The 14,530-nt window shown below is 36.4% G+C and overlaps 1 protein-coding gene across 2 annotated transcripts in view; it reads right to left on the bottom strand.

Annotated features, from left to right (window-relative positions):
- ZNF521 (zinc finger protein 521) overlaps positions 1-14,530 on the bottom strand; it is a 282,679-nt gene that overhangs the window by 130,223 nt on the left and 137,926 nt on the right. For both annotated transcript variants that reach the window (XM_024757860.1, XM_024757859.1), the window contains one exon: positions 1,327-1,411. In XM_024757860.1, the coding sequence (XP_024613628.1) occupies positions 1,327-1,411 (85 nt within the window). The remainder of the gene's footprint in view (positions 1-1,326; positions 1,412-14,530) is intronic.

Here is a 14,530-nt window from a genome sequence, read left to right as displayed (position 1 = left end):
CCAATATTTTAGCTCTTAGGTATATGTTGCATTTTGCATAATTAAGCAGTTAGTCTTTTATAAACCATAATCCTCCTAAAGACCATCATTTGAAAACTATACAGCAAATCTTATTGAAAACCTATTAATAAAGTTTCCAACATACTTTTGACTTCATTTTCATTAATATCTACAAGAGCATTAGAAGTTTTGTTATAGCTGCTTTTCAGGATCCGTAACTATAGCTGGAGCAACCCTTCTACTGTACGTTCTCAGAATGCAGCTGATTAGTGTATGATAAAACTTGTTTACCCCAGAAAATGAGTTCAGAGTCTAAAATGTTGAATTTTCTTTCCTTTCTTAGAGTCTGATAGTAGGAGACCATGAGGTTGATCAGACTTTTAAAATACTATATCACGATTATTTACAGTATTATAAAACACCACGAAAGGAGTATGAAATAAAAAACTCTCATAGTGTAAAAACACAAACGAATGACAAAAATAGTATAAAGTAATAGCAATTGCCATTTTACTAGCAGAAAAAGATCTGCTTGATAAAGTTTAATTGGCTGGTAAAATTCTTAGTGTTATTACTAAGTGCTTATCAAATTTAAAACATAGGAGGTAACCCCAGAGGAATTAAGGGATAATGGGACAATATGAGTAAGTGAAAAAATTATCCTTTTAGTTCTAGCCCATGCAATAAATGCAAAATCCCTGAAAACAGTGGCTTAGAGCGACTTCAGAGATCTTTACCCAAACTGCTTTTACAAAGATCTGTGTAAAATTTGGTGGGGAATAAAAAATGATGACTGAATTCTTTATGTGATCGCTATGATAATGATTATTTCCAGGCTGTTGAAACCATACATATAAAATTATTTTACGGCAATTTAAATTATTTATGTTTCCCTATCACAAAAACTCACCACTCTACATTTTGATACAGATGCTTAAGCAACACACAGCACTGCCATTACCATAATAACTTCTGAAATTAAAACCTGTCTAAAACTCTATGGAAAGCTAACATCCAGTTCATTAACCATTCCTGTTAGTCTTCAATAATGCAAAAATGATTAGAAGTTTAATTTGTTAATCACCTGTGTTTTGACTGGCAGTAGATACATAATCCTCTCCAGAAGTCTAAACTAGCCCTTGCAGAAAATAAAATGTGCTAATGTCTTATCAGGCCTAATAATAGTAATAAAAAATCAATCATGCTTAGGTAAACCATTGATGGTTGAACAATTAATTCATCTTTAACTCTGCTTAATTATATAGGCACTGACGTACACAAGGAGGAGAAAAATCTATGGGTAATAATGTTTAGAGTGTCACTCACCAATCATGTGATTTGCAACATGCACCTGAATATCCCATTCATTGTAGAAAACCATCTGACACTTGATGCACTGATAGGTCTTCTTCTGAGAAAACAAGCATAAACAGAATTACTTAGACACATGCATTTTTTTAAATTTTAATTTAAATTTAAAAAAAACCCAACCCTACCTACTCACAGCATTTTCTTGAGACCTTGGTCTTATATATGTTGTTAACCAAGCTTCTGTGAGGCCACTTGGGCAAAATTCTATGTCCTTACTATGACCTTATGGCTTGATCCTAACACTATGCTTTTAGTTGCAAACAGCTGGAAGAAATGAGGGCACATAATTCTGGCATAATATATGTTTAAAGATACCTAAACTCAAAAACAGAAGTTGGTATTAAAAAAATATCTGTAACACATGGCTGAGTTTCAGAAACCGATGTCTTTGAAGATCAGGCAAACTTTCATTCTGACCAACATAACTGTAGTGTTGTTTCTAGATATTCTTAAGTAAAATAGCCAATAAGTTAAGATTCACAAAATGTAGCTAAGAGATTTAGAGATGATCATTTTTAGGTGAAGTATGAAATTTAGATGATGTTTCAGAAATTGCTAAGTACTAGCATTTAAATACATATCTTCTATAAAGAAATCATGTCATATTGAACATTCTAATACCATTTTATCATTTCACACAAAAGTCTTGTGAATAGAACAGGATTTATTATAATTCTTGTATCATAAATAAAGAAACTGAGGTCCAGAGAAGTAGAAAAATGTGCCTGATGTCACAGTGCCACACAGCTGGGAAGAGAAATAAGCTCTCTTGATTCTAAATGCAAGGCTCTCTGATAAAGGCAGCTTTTATGATTTCACATCTTTATTATTGTGTCCCCTATACAGCTCAGTACATATTAGATGAACTCAATAAGTAAAGTACTGCTTAAGTTTTCCAGAACACAGTTACATAAATGCCTTTATGATGAAACTTGATATTTATAATTAAAAACCACCTTGGAAAACAAAATAAAGCCTTATGAAATAATCCATTTGAAACGCTCCCAAAAGTGAGAAAATGACATTTGTAAAATCACATCAATGACAGTTTGTTAAGGCATTCTTATAGAATTATCACTTCATCAGCAGTCATATAAAATTGTTTTACAAAGAGTAGCAACAGAAAATATCAGTCTGTCGATTGCAATTAATTTTAAAGAACTCAACAAAATCAAAGTTAAGCACAAAAGTGTAAATGCTGTTAACGTAAAGTTTTCTTAATTATTGTCACTTAACGTAGTATTTGCTTCCGAAACAGAGGATGGTATTCCTTGAAAAACACAGCAGTGCAGGCATATTTCCAGTGGAAGTTTTCTATATAATCTAACAGGCTTTGTACATTAGGCATGTTGTGAATTGAGTGTGCTAGGTCTAAATCTAACACGGACTTAAAAAACCCTGACAATCACCAAGGAAGATTTACTGCGCTGAGCTGTTTACAAGATGCTTTTGATGGTAATATATAGAGCAACATGTGTTGCGTAAATAACATCTATCCCTTTTTTAACAATATTTCCCTTTAGAACTAGTTAGAAAATATTTCTTACTCCCAGATGACCTACATTATATATTGTTTATTAGCATACTTCCAGCATTATTCCTGATATGTGACCTTGCAGAACAACAAAGAAACATAAACTTAATGGCTAGTCTTTTCTCTTGTTGGCAGAGTAAAACATACAATATGTCGAAAACTGTCTCCAAAAATGATGACTGATGAATATGTTGGCAGAATATACTGGGGCTTTTTTTTTTTTTTCCTGGTCTAATAATAAAGAATAAAATGACTTGACAAGCCAAAATAATAAAATACCAGCACTTACTATTGCCTTCAAAATGAACTGACACGTTTGAAGATCTATGTTTATAAGTTTTCTATTATCATTGAAAGAAAATGCTTTTGTCACTACTGATAATTCAAATACTAATGCTACTCTTAGGACAACGTCCAAAATGTTACTTTCTATTCTTATTAACAAAGTCATATTCTGATCTACAAGCTCCTAAATTTGGGGCTAGGTGGAGTAAGAATTTAATGTGATCGAAAACAATATACCATGGTCTTAAAATGTTGCAGCTTAAACTTCATCTCACTGTACATCTCACATTTCCCAAATGCAAAGCAGTGATACACCAATTGGGATGTGCTGTAGTTTTCTTTTTAAAGCCATGGTATAAAATTCAAATTAAAAAAAAAAATTTAAATGACCTTTAAAACATTCCTTATTGTAATTATAGGCTCTTTGCAAAATATTTGAAAGACCCCTGCCTGCCCGCTTCTCCCCCATACACCATCTTTAAGTAACGTGGTTATAACCTCTGAAAGTGTTGGCCTTGCGGCGCTCACTCCCTTGGAGGTAAGGCCATTCCAGCTCTGTACAGCTGAGGTTATGAAGGAATTCTTCCTCATTCTAGGCCCAAATCGACTTTTCACCCATTGGTCCTAATGCTAGGCTCTGTAGCTATAAAGAACAGGCTGAACTTCTTGTCTAAAATGACAGTGACATGATGAACCCTTTTTCAGACTGAAAATAGAGTTATGGTGTAAGAAATGCTTTGAGCAACTTTCACTATCCCCGTTACTTTCTTCCAAGTCAATCTTTTAACCAACAGAACCCCAAATTAAGCATAATACTCCAGGGGTGCCCTGACCTGTGCAGAGTACAGGACTGTCACCTCCCTTAGAACAGCTGCTTCCATCTACATAGAAGACAACAACAAAAAAAAAGTCAACTGAGATCATTTCTTTTAAAAGCAGATAAAAGTAGAAACAGAACTTCCATTGTTTGGGTCCCAGATTGGCCTTTATCAACGCTTAAGTTGTCAATTTACTTGAAATGCTAATTTAGTACAATTTTTAAAAGAGACTTTTTTTCATTAGCCTTTTTTAATGTGCTACTTGGGAGTGGGGTTGTCATTTCCTGATTGTTCTCTTTTGTTTTCTGATACTGATAGATGTAATTATCAAGGATACAACTTTTTCCCAGCACCTCATTATTTTTGATTGATTTTGAGAACAATTTAAATGTGCCTTTTTGACACTCTTGTTTTCAGTGATACTCTGGTTAAGGTACTCAGAGACTTTCAGAAAAGATCATCTCATAAGTTAAAAAAAAAAATGATTAGGATCTCTAATAATGTATACTTTAAAAAACCACATTATTCTGATTAACCTCCCTCCCCATTCAATCTATATTCCATTAGGACTTAGGCTTCACATTTAGCCTCATCGAATTAAAAAAAAATTATACTTTGTAGTTGTAATTACTTTGATTTTTTTAAAAACAAAACACTGAGTGTAAAAAAAAAAAATCAATGAGTCCACAGCAATCCTCAAAAACAGAAAAGGAAAAAAATTCCAGTTGCCACCATCGAAGTGACTATTACATGAACCTCTTGTCCTGCAAATTGGTAATTAAAGGCACAGAGCACCATGATTTTTCAGGAGGTAGTGTAGTTCATGCCTTTTTGATGAGGGAAAGCTCTTTTTTACCGAAGGCTGACAGTAAGGGATGACAAAATTAGAAATTCACCATTCTTCAATGCCAATAAAATGGTCCAGGATAATCATTAATGGATGCTAAAACTATTAGGAGAAAGGTTAGTCTCAGAGACACAATTTTCATCCTTTGATAACAGCAAAGAGAAAGATGTACCTTTACAGAGACTTACCTGGTGGCAATCACTGTAACCAGACTATTTAGTTTACTATTACTAATAATGGACATTATGTGTCTCTCAGTGTGATGCAATATGAAGTATAATACATCATCATAAAGTATTCTTATCTAAAATATATACCTGAGTCTAATTAGGCCTTTAGATGAAGCATTCTAATTTTGGGGAAATGCAGGGATAGAGGAACAAGTGTTTCTTTGAGGAAAAAACATTACACAAATCCAGAATAATCTTCAAAACAAATCAAGAATATTCTTGGCCTGTTATCTTCAAAAAGTTAACGTTTAAGGGGGAATAACTGGAGAGATTGTTCTCAAATGGAAGAAAAAAGACAACTATTTAACGTAGTGTGAGGTAAATATAATGTGTGGTTTCTTAACTGGGGAGAAAACAGCTATAAAAAGGTTTTTGAGGAAATTGGGGAAATCTGAATATCAGCTGATTATCAGACAATATTGAGGGATTACTACTGTTAACTTTCTCAGATGTGATAATGGTATTATGATTACGTGAGTAAATGTCCTTTCTGTTAGGAGATGCATACCGAATATTTAGATGTGAAATGGCATGATGTTTGCAATTTACTTTCAAAAGATCCAGAAAAAAAGAACATATATAGTCATACATAGATAAAGCAAATACGGCTAAATGTTAACAATTATTAAATCTAGGTGCACGCTTGAACATTTTCGTAGTAACAAACAAGTGGGAATAAATGAATAGGGTAATTCATAATACGTAGTTTTGTCAACATTAAACCCCATCCCCTCTGTTCATTTTACATTCCCACACTTGGTGTACACCAAAAATAATTTGTGCTTAGTTGTTATAAATACCTTTGCAAACATTTTTGTATTGTTTGGAGGGATTCTTCAGATGTTTGTTTTTTATGAATCTCATGTATAAACCCTAAGAGGGCAGGAATCATTGCTGACATCCATTTCTGTAGTAAAGTAATAACAATTCCTTACAATTGCATCATGCTTTACAGTCTATAAAAACTCATATGGGTGAAACTCACTTGCAACAAAACTGTGAGAATAGATAAAAGAGGGATTATTATCCTCATTTACAGATTAATTAAATGACTTGTCCCAAGTCATTAAGGTTGTGAATACCATAAGTAAGGCCAATATTCTACCCTGTCTCCCACCCACTGGGTTTTAACACAGTTTAAACTATGATCGTTTGCAGGCAAATTTACAATTACATTTTAGGTGCATTTTGGAAGAATGCTCTCCTTAGGAATTGTTTAGTGCTTTGGTCCTTGACAATGCCAGGGATGGTATAAGACTAGCTGATGACACTGAAGGAACTGTTTCTAGCCACTTCCACCGTAGGTTCCCAGTCCCAGACCCTTGACCAAGATCCACTGGGCAGAACTGGCTCCCCAAAGCCCCCCAGTCTTCTTCAAGATTTTCTTTTGCTCTCAGTGTCTTGAAGTTTTATTTTCATATTTTCAACTGTATATTTATGTTTATTTGTCCTGCTCAATACTTAAAGAACAATTTCAATCTGAGGGTTCAGGTATGTCTCCAATCCTGAAATCTTTCAGTGACCTTTTCTTCAGTTTTTATGTATCTCTCACACACTTTCCATTCACTGCCACTGGAACTCCTGTTAGACACAGACTGGAGCCTCCCAATCTATCCTCCATGTATCTTAACCATTTTTTCATTCATGTTTTAAAAATCGGCTTGTCCTCTATGTTCTGGTCTAGGTGATTTTCTCTGTACTTTTACAAACCATTGGTTCTCTCTTCACTGATGTTCAGTCTAGAGCTTATCCTAACTACTAAAGCTTTTATTTCAATGACTATTTGTCATTTCTAATGTTTCTAATTTTAAATACAAGTGCTCTTTTAAAAAAAATTTCTACTTGGATTTGCTCCAAAATTTGTCACTCCTTTTAGGGGAAATCATACTTTCATTTGTCTTTTTCAAAGTCTTTGTCAGACTGCTCGTCTGCTTTACTACATGAATCTAATGAATCGCTCACATATTTTGGAAGCTTGGTTTGAAGCCCATTTTTAATGAAAGGTTTTTATTCTATGTGCTCATTCCTCCCTTTCCAGTACTTTTACCATTGCTTCTACTAGGCCATCCAGGCTACCAGACCGGGCTAGGTCACACAGGGGCACTTCCTGTGTATTTGCTGTGCTACAGGGATGTCAGAGACACTGTGAGCTGAATCGCAGGGCTAGCATATGGCTAATTCAGTTTTAAGCCACAAACTGTGTCTCTCTTCCTACCCCTTTAACTGCACAGCTCACAGGCCCTAGATCCACGTATTGCTCAGCAACAGAACCTTTATTCTACTTTCCTGTCATGAGCAATGAAGTTTCTCCCCAGGTCCTGCTTTAAGCAGCAGGTCTGGCTTTGTCCCATAGGTAATGAGAACTCTAGATACCACTTCTTATTTCTGGAATAGAGTCCAGGAGACCCCTGGCTTCAACCCTGATAACCACTTGGTTTTTAAATTTGGTTCTCAGATCTCAAAGATGGACAACTGTTTTGAGGCTGACTAAATCCATTTGGTTTTCTAACTTCCTATTTTGTCTATCATTGGTATATGTTTGGAGCATCAAAGCATGAAGTTACAGAGTCATTTTTCAAGGACATCCCACAGCCCTCAGGCCTATGTCACCAATCCCAAAGTTTGGCAGTGGCTATCAAGGAAGACTTAGTCTCAGACTCAATCGGGACCCCCTGAAATTAAGATGTGCGCAATGACGCTATAAAATGCCCATTCCAAATACAACCACCAGTCTTGGTAGGAAAGCAACCTTAGGATTCTCCTTCTGCAATTGGTTACTATGCAGTGGCTTCATCAGACACCTGTGTGACAAGTCACTTAATGCTCCTGAGCCTTAGTTTCCCTCCCTGTAAATTAAAAATAATAAAACTTACATTTACAGTTGATGTGAGAAGCAAGTAAGAACTATATAAAAGTGCTTAGCTTAGTACCATGCCCACCATGTAGCATGTCTGCATTAAAAAGTAACTACCTTTATTACTTTTTTAAAAGTTTATTTATTTATTTATTTTTGGCTGTGTTGGGTCTTCATTTCTGTGCGAGGGCTTTCTCTAGTTGTGACAAGCGGGGGCCACTCTTCATCACGGTGCGCGGGCCTCTCACTATCGCGGCCTCTCTTGTTGCGGAGCACAGGCTCCAGACGCGTAGGCTCAGTAGTTGTGGCTCACAGGCCTAGATGCTCCACGGCGTGTGGGATCTTCCCAGACCAGGGCTCGAATCTGCGTCCCCTGCATTAGCAGGCAGATTCTCAACCACTGCACCACCAGGGAAGCCCCCTTTATTACTCTTTACTTGACAGGTTATTACGGGGATGGAATGGATACCTGATGAGCTGTATGGCACAATAAAGTTGCTTGTCAAAGATTATTTCTCACTCTTTTATGTGGACTTTAAAACCATATTAAAATTTCCCTAAACTAGAATCCAGTAATTTAGATTGTATGGAAATTAGCAAGGGCCAAACAAATGTTTATTAAATAAAGCTTTAAAAATTAATTGCTGGGTCCCAAAAAAAAAAAAAAAAAAAAAAAAAAATTAATTGCATAAAGAATGTCACAAGTTGGTGACAGGGTTGTGGGGTGGGAAGGAAGAGGAGGGTAGAACATGTGAAAAAAGGTGCAACCTCGCTTGGAAAAAAAGCTGTTTTCAAGGTCTATAGCAACATCCATTACCATTTCAAGAACAAATATATTAATTACAGATGAGACATATATTTAAGATCAGTGGCACCTTTACTTGGCAGTATTTTGTTGGCAAGCAAATGGATATTATATGTGAATGAAAATAATGAACCTACAGCTTTCCACAAATACTCAATACTTCAGACATTTTAGTAATTTGGTCTGGTCATTTTCCAATTCTGAATTTCTGTGAAAATAAGTCACTGAACAGAGAGGGGAAAAAAATGGGTGAAATTAAATGAAAGCTACTAATGATGAAAAGCTCACCCAAATAATTCATTAAAAAAACACCAGTATCAACTTTATATTGTGTGTTTTCATGGTGGTTGAAAGGAAGACATTATTATCTTACAGATGTAGTTAATGTCTAGACATTAAGCTCTATATAACACTTTACACAATGCCTGGCATGTACTAAAAGCTCAATAACCAAGAGGTATTACAAGGAGGAGAGAACACACACGAAGATTAAACTGTTATAAGTATTCAATATTTTGCCCACCTAACATGGCAAAGCACTAAATGGCAAACCAAGTACCAGTCAATGTTGGCAAGGAGAAGACAGTGAAAACATATCAGATAGGCATGGGTTAATATGGTCTACAAGAATCAGGAAAAGCTCCCTGGGAGAGTAAAGACTTGATCTGAGGTCTAAAATGGAAATAATTTCCTTGAGTTCAAAACCCAGATACAAAATGTCTAGTACATGCCAGACAAGTTGCTCACAGTCTGGTGGGGGTATTTGGTGGAATGAGGAAGGTAATTCAGAACAGAAGAAGGGCTAAAGAAGATTGCTCTGGACAGGAAAAAGAGAGACAACAATCTAGTCAGAAAAAATCTGGAAAAAGATTTTTGCTTTAAATGATTCATAAAAATGCATTTTTTTTCTTTTAATTATAGACAAATTTTGCACAGGTGCATGTAGTATAAGAAAGGAAAAAATATTTATCTTTACAAATAAAATCCAAAACTCTATGAAGATATAAATTTAAGCTACTAGTAACTTTGAAATCAAGGGGTAAAAACAGTTGAACCATTTTTCAGCTTCTCTTGAGTTCTCTTTGAATATTAAATAAAACAGCATTAAAATATTTTATTTTCAGGGCTTCCCTGGTAGCGCAGTGGTTGAGAGTCCGCCTGCCGATGCAGCGGACACGGGTTCGTGCCCCGGTCCCGGAAGATCCCACATGCCGTGGAGCGGCTGGGCCTGTGAGCCATGGCCGCTGAGCCTGCGCGTCCGGAGCCTGTGCTCCGCAACGGGAGAGGCCACAACAGTGAGAGGCCCGCGTACCACCATCCCCGCCGAAAAGAAAAGAATCCGCCTGCCAATGCAGGGGGCACGGGTTCGAGCTCTGGTCTGAAGATCCCACATGCCAGGGAGCAACTAAGCCCGTGCATCACAACTACTGAGCCTGCGCTCTAGAGCCCGTGAGCCACCACTACTGAGCCCACGTGCTGCCAACTACTGAAGCCCACACGCCTAGAGTCCATGTTCCACAGCAAGAGAAGCCACCGCAATGAGAAACCCGTGCACTGCAATGAAGAGTAGCCCCCGCTCGTGGCAACTAGAGAAAGCCTGCACACAGCAACGAAGACCCAACGCAACCAAAAATAAATAAATAAATTTATTAAAAAAATAAAATGAATTGTCTCCTAACACATTTATTTATTTTTCTCAAAATGTGCATTTTTATGTTCTTGAACTTGATGTCTAACATTAAAAACTGAATTTAAGCCCAAATTTCCCTTGGAGAGAGATGCTTTATTAGGCTCACTTATTCATCTCCAGTTCTCAGATTTCTCCTGATTCAGCTACTGGAGTCTCTTCCAAGGGACCTAGCTTATCTCCCTTACTAAGAGAGCTTCATCTAGATGATCTTATTTAATGTTATGTATTCAGTTGTTGTTTCTATGCCATTGTAAATTTACCTAAATCAATCTCCTATAATGTTATCCATAAAGTAAACAGTCAATAAATTTGGTTCACTGATTGTCCAATGGATAATCTTAAAGAGGCATCGCGCATTCATCACCTTCATTCCTAAGGTACTATTTAGGACTTGTCTATTTCTGCCTGCAAATCTCTCTTCTACCTTACACAGCACCAGTGAAGTGGAAGAGGCTGAATAACACAAACTAAATTATTGCTGTAGCAAAGGTTAAAGAAAAAAACCCCACCAGAGCATGCGCTTATTCTTTTTGAGTTAGGGAGTTTGCCCCTAGTTACCCATGACTGTAATATTTTGCTAGTTCCTAGTATGAACTAGGAACATATGAAATTACTATGACTTATAGTAATTAACTTCCTGTACTGTTTTGTAAACATTCATATCATTCAAGAAAGCTAAGAAATTGGGACTGGGGGAATAGTAGTTTGAATAATGAGTCTTTTATAAACATAAATCTGAGGAGAAAAAGAAGAAGTCAAAATTCTTGCCTTACACCAAATTAGGGTCAATTTTCCTTGCCAGTTATTCCAACCATATACTGATCGTTTTCACCTTAAAAATCTGAAACCTCCCTTCTGTCTCCTCATTTTCAAAATGAAGAGGTATGGCTGGTAGATATTGGGGATATACAGTGAGAGAGATGAAGGAGTAGGAACGTTAAGTACTATATTGCAACACCACTGAACTGCACCGTATGCCCATGGAGATCCAATCCCGAAGGCTGGTAATACAATTTAAAATCCCACCACAGACCAGGAGAAAGTTTTGTGACAAAGAAAAAAAATATTTTAGGATTCATTAAGACTTCTGCCCTCAAAGCAAGTTGAGAATGTAGACAGGTTTGTGAACTCTTTACGAGTACTAGTACCATTTATTAGAGACTCGTCATACATATCAAAAGGCGGACATAGAGAGAAGTTTTATTTAATATTAAATCATAGAAGTTTCCTCTTGATTCTCTTATAATTCAGTACATGTTGTATCAGAATTATTTCAATAAAACCGATTTATCTCTAAAGGGCTGTAAGGGTAGGGAGAGGGCTCTGTCTTACCCATCTTGTATCTATGCAATACATAATGTAAATATTTACACCCAATCAAGCAATGTGTGAATGATTCATACCTGTTCATTGTAAAATAAAAAAAGCTTTGCTTCCTTCCACTTCTCTTTAGATGAAGGCTCCTGTGGAGTCACAGTGATTCCCTTTTGTTTATATTCCTAATCTATCCGTGTAGCTATTCTTCTGTAAAAGGAATACTGCACATTCTGGTAGTTTGTGTTTCATCTACAGAACACCCTCCCTCTTATTTGGGTCATTTCAGTTACCCTGTATGTGGTACACAAGATATCCTTAGATTTATCCTTAGATAATATCCTTAGATAATACACAAGATAATCCTTAGATTTATCTTAAGAGGAGCACATTAACCAAATCGCCTGGTCCTTTATCACTCTTATTCCAATGAGATATATTACCTCCTGTCCTCCTACTCCCAGCAGTTTTTTTTTTCGCTTCTCTCTTCCTCCCTATTTTCATTTCGGGTTCTGCCTTCTCTTGTCCATCCCTTCCACTTGAACAGCTTTCCTACTGAAGCACGTCACACCACCACCCTTCTCTTCTCCTTCAGATTGCTTCTAAAATCCCACCTGCTCCGTAAAGCTTGTTAGTAATAACACCCACACAACAAGGTGGGTGTTTACTTTTTTATTCTTGTTGTTTGTACTCTTCAACAGTAAGTTTTTGAGGATAGAGGTCTGTTGCCTTGACTTTACCTATTCTAAAACATACTGTGCAGTTACCATGTATAGAAATGTATAGGTGGTGGGGTTCTTTTAATCCCTTGATTTAACTGAAATTATTTGGATTTTGTCAATCCTTCCTCATTCATCATTCCAAAAGTATCTTTTAAAAATAGAATAAAATGCCACCATATTCTTTATATTTTCAAAGGTACTAGCACAAGCTTATATAGAATATTGGGGAGTTTGAGAATTGAGAGGGACAAGTGAATATTTCAATTTCCTCATCACAATCAAAGTGAGGTCCCCAGAGAGATGAAGTGTCCTTGTCTGTGACTCACAGAAAGTGCCTCACAGAAAGCTCTAGCAAGCCTAGAACTCTGGGTCACCATGAATACACCCACATTTATATGATGGGTGTGCACATTTACAAAAAGGAATTGGTAACTACTACCATGCTGGCTCGTTATTCTGCTTGAAGCTTACTGTGTCTCCTCCTGGTCCTGTGCTGCAGGATGGCTTTCATAGCCACCTGTCCATCGCTGGTTCTTTCTACTACCTGCTGCCTTCTTTGGGGGGTTCTCATTTCTCAGTGTCTACTTTTAGCCTGGAATTTACTATATTACATTCAAAGCATCTATTCACATTACATTCTAAGGTCTCCTGTCACTTAAGGAACTATGTCTTATTTCCCTTCTACAGCTCCATCACCCAGCCCGCTGCCTGACATGGAGCATTTATGAAGGAGTGTCTGAACGACACAGAAGAGAACTGATTTGGGCTTTTTATAAGTATACTCAAGAGTAAGTGTTTTCAGAGAAATTTACTGGAGGGAACCAGATTGCTGCCACCAAAAATACCTAAATTCTGCATAGTACCACCAGATAAGACCCAGCCTTCCTTCAGATTATCCCAGAAAATTAAACTGTGGACCTGAAAAACCTCTGCATAATTATTACTGATAATATATCTTATAAAGCTAGACATTTTTCAAATTAAAAATATCCCAAAATATAAGCTAAGAAAATATGGGGCCCTTTCCCAACAGGGTCTTGAGAACATTACTCTACAGTATAGAATACGAGGGGGAACATTAAGAAAAAGATGGTAATAGCAAATTCGACATTTTATACAGAATGTGTGCAAGGCAAGCACTGTAATATTTTCTAGATATTCTTTAAAAGTCCAGGTGATAAGTCAGTCATTCTTTTAAAAGACATTGTGCAATTTCAATGTGACTATCCTTACAAGGCATTTGAGGATATCCCTTTTTCCAATCCTGTCAACTCCCTACCATCTTAATATGTACATGATTCACTATATGAGGGTACATCTGCTTTTAGAAGGTTTAATTCTTTGCCAAGAGAAACATGAAACAATATCTGTGATGTGTGCCATTGTGTACTCAGTGTCTTTGCACAATGCCTGCCATGTGTCTGAAACTCAATAACTGTTAAATGAATGAATGAACTAGATGCAAATTAATATCAGCAGTTGGGGAATGTCTGCTTTGGAATCATTTAAATGTGTATAACAAAATGGTATCAATCCAGATCCAATTAATGGTGCTAAAAGGGTCTATCTTCCACCAAAACGATTTCAATTTTCCAATCCTAGTGGGTATAGACATTAAACTTAGAGGGCTTCCTGCCAGTCTTTCAACTATCTTATTTAGTCCTCCCCTCCCACGCTTCCTTCTCCCCCCCCCCCCAACTCTTTCCACTCTTCTGTTCTTCCTCTTACTTTTTCTTAAGAAATGATCTTTATTAAACATGTGGTTGCTTTCATAGTTAAAGTTGTATTTCTGGACATTTCTTTATCATGAGCTCTTATGAAATCAGGAAGCTCATTTTTGCTTCCCTACTGTAAGCCACACTTATAAAATACCCAAGATAATCCTTAGATTTATCTTAAGAGGAGTACATTAACATCATACTTTGTCAAGCTAGGTTTATCAATGCCACTTTGATTTCTAATCATGGTATATTTTTGCTACAAAATATCTCTCAATCACTTACTAGTAATTTTTAAAACATAGTACTCTATTACAAAAATAAATCAAGAGGTTATGCATC

This window comes from Neophocaena asiaeorientalis, unplaced genomic scaffold, assembly GCF_003031525.2.
Source record: "Neophocaena asiaeorientalis asiaeorientalis breed wild unplaced genomic scaffold, Neophocaena_asiaeorientalis_V1.1 scaffold142, whole genome shotgun sequence".
Classification (NCBI taxonomy): domain Eukaryota; kingdom Metazoa; phylum Chordata; class Mammalia; order Artiodactyla; family Phocoenidae; genus Neophocaena; species Neophocaena asiaeorientalis.
The sequence above is the reverse complement of the archived record's forward strand: the minus strand, read 5'-3'. Positions and strand labels throughout refer to the sequence as shown.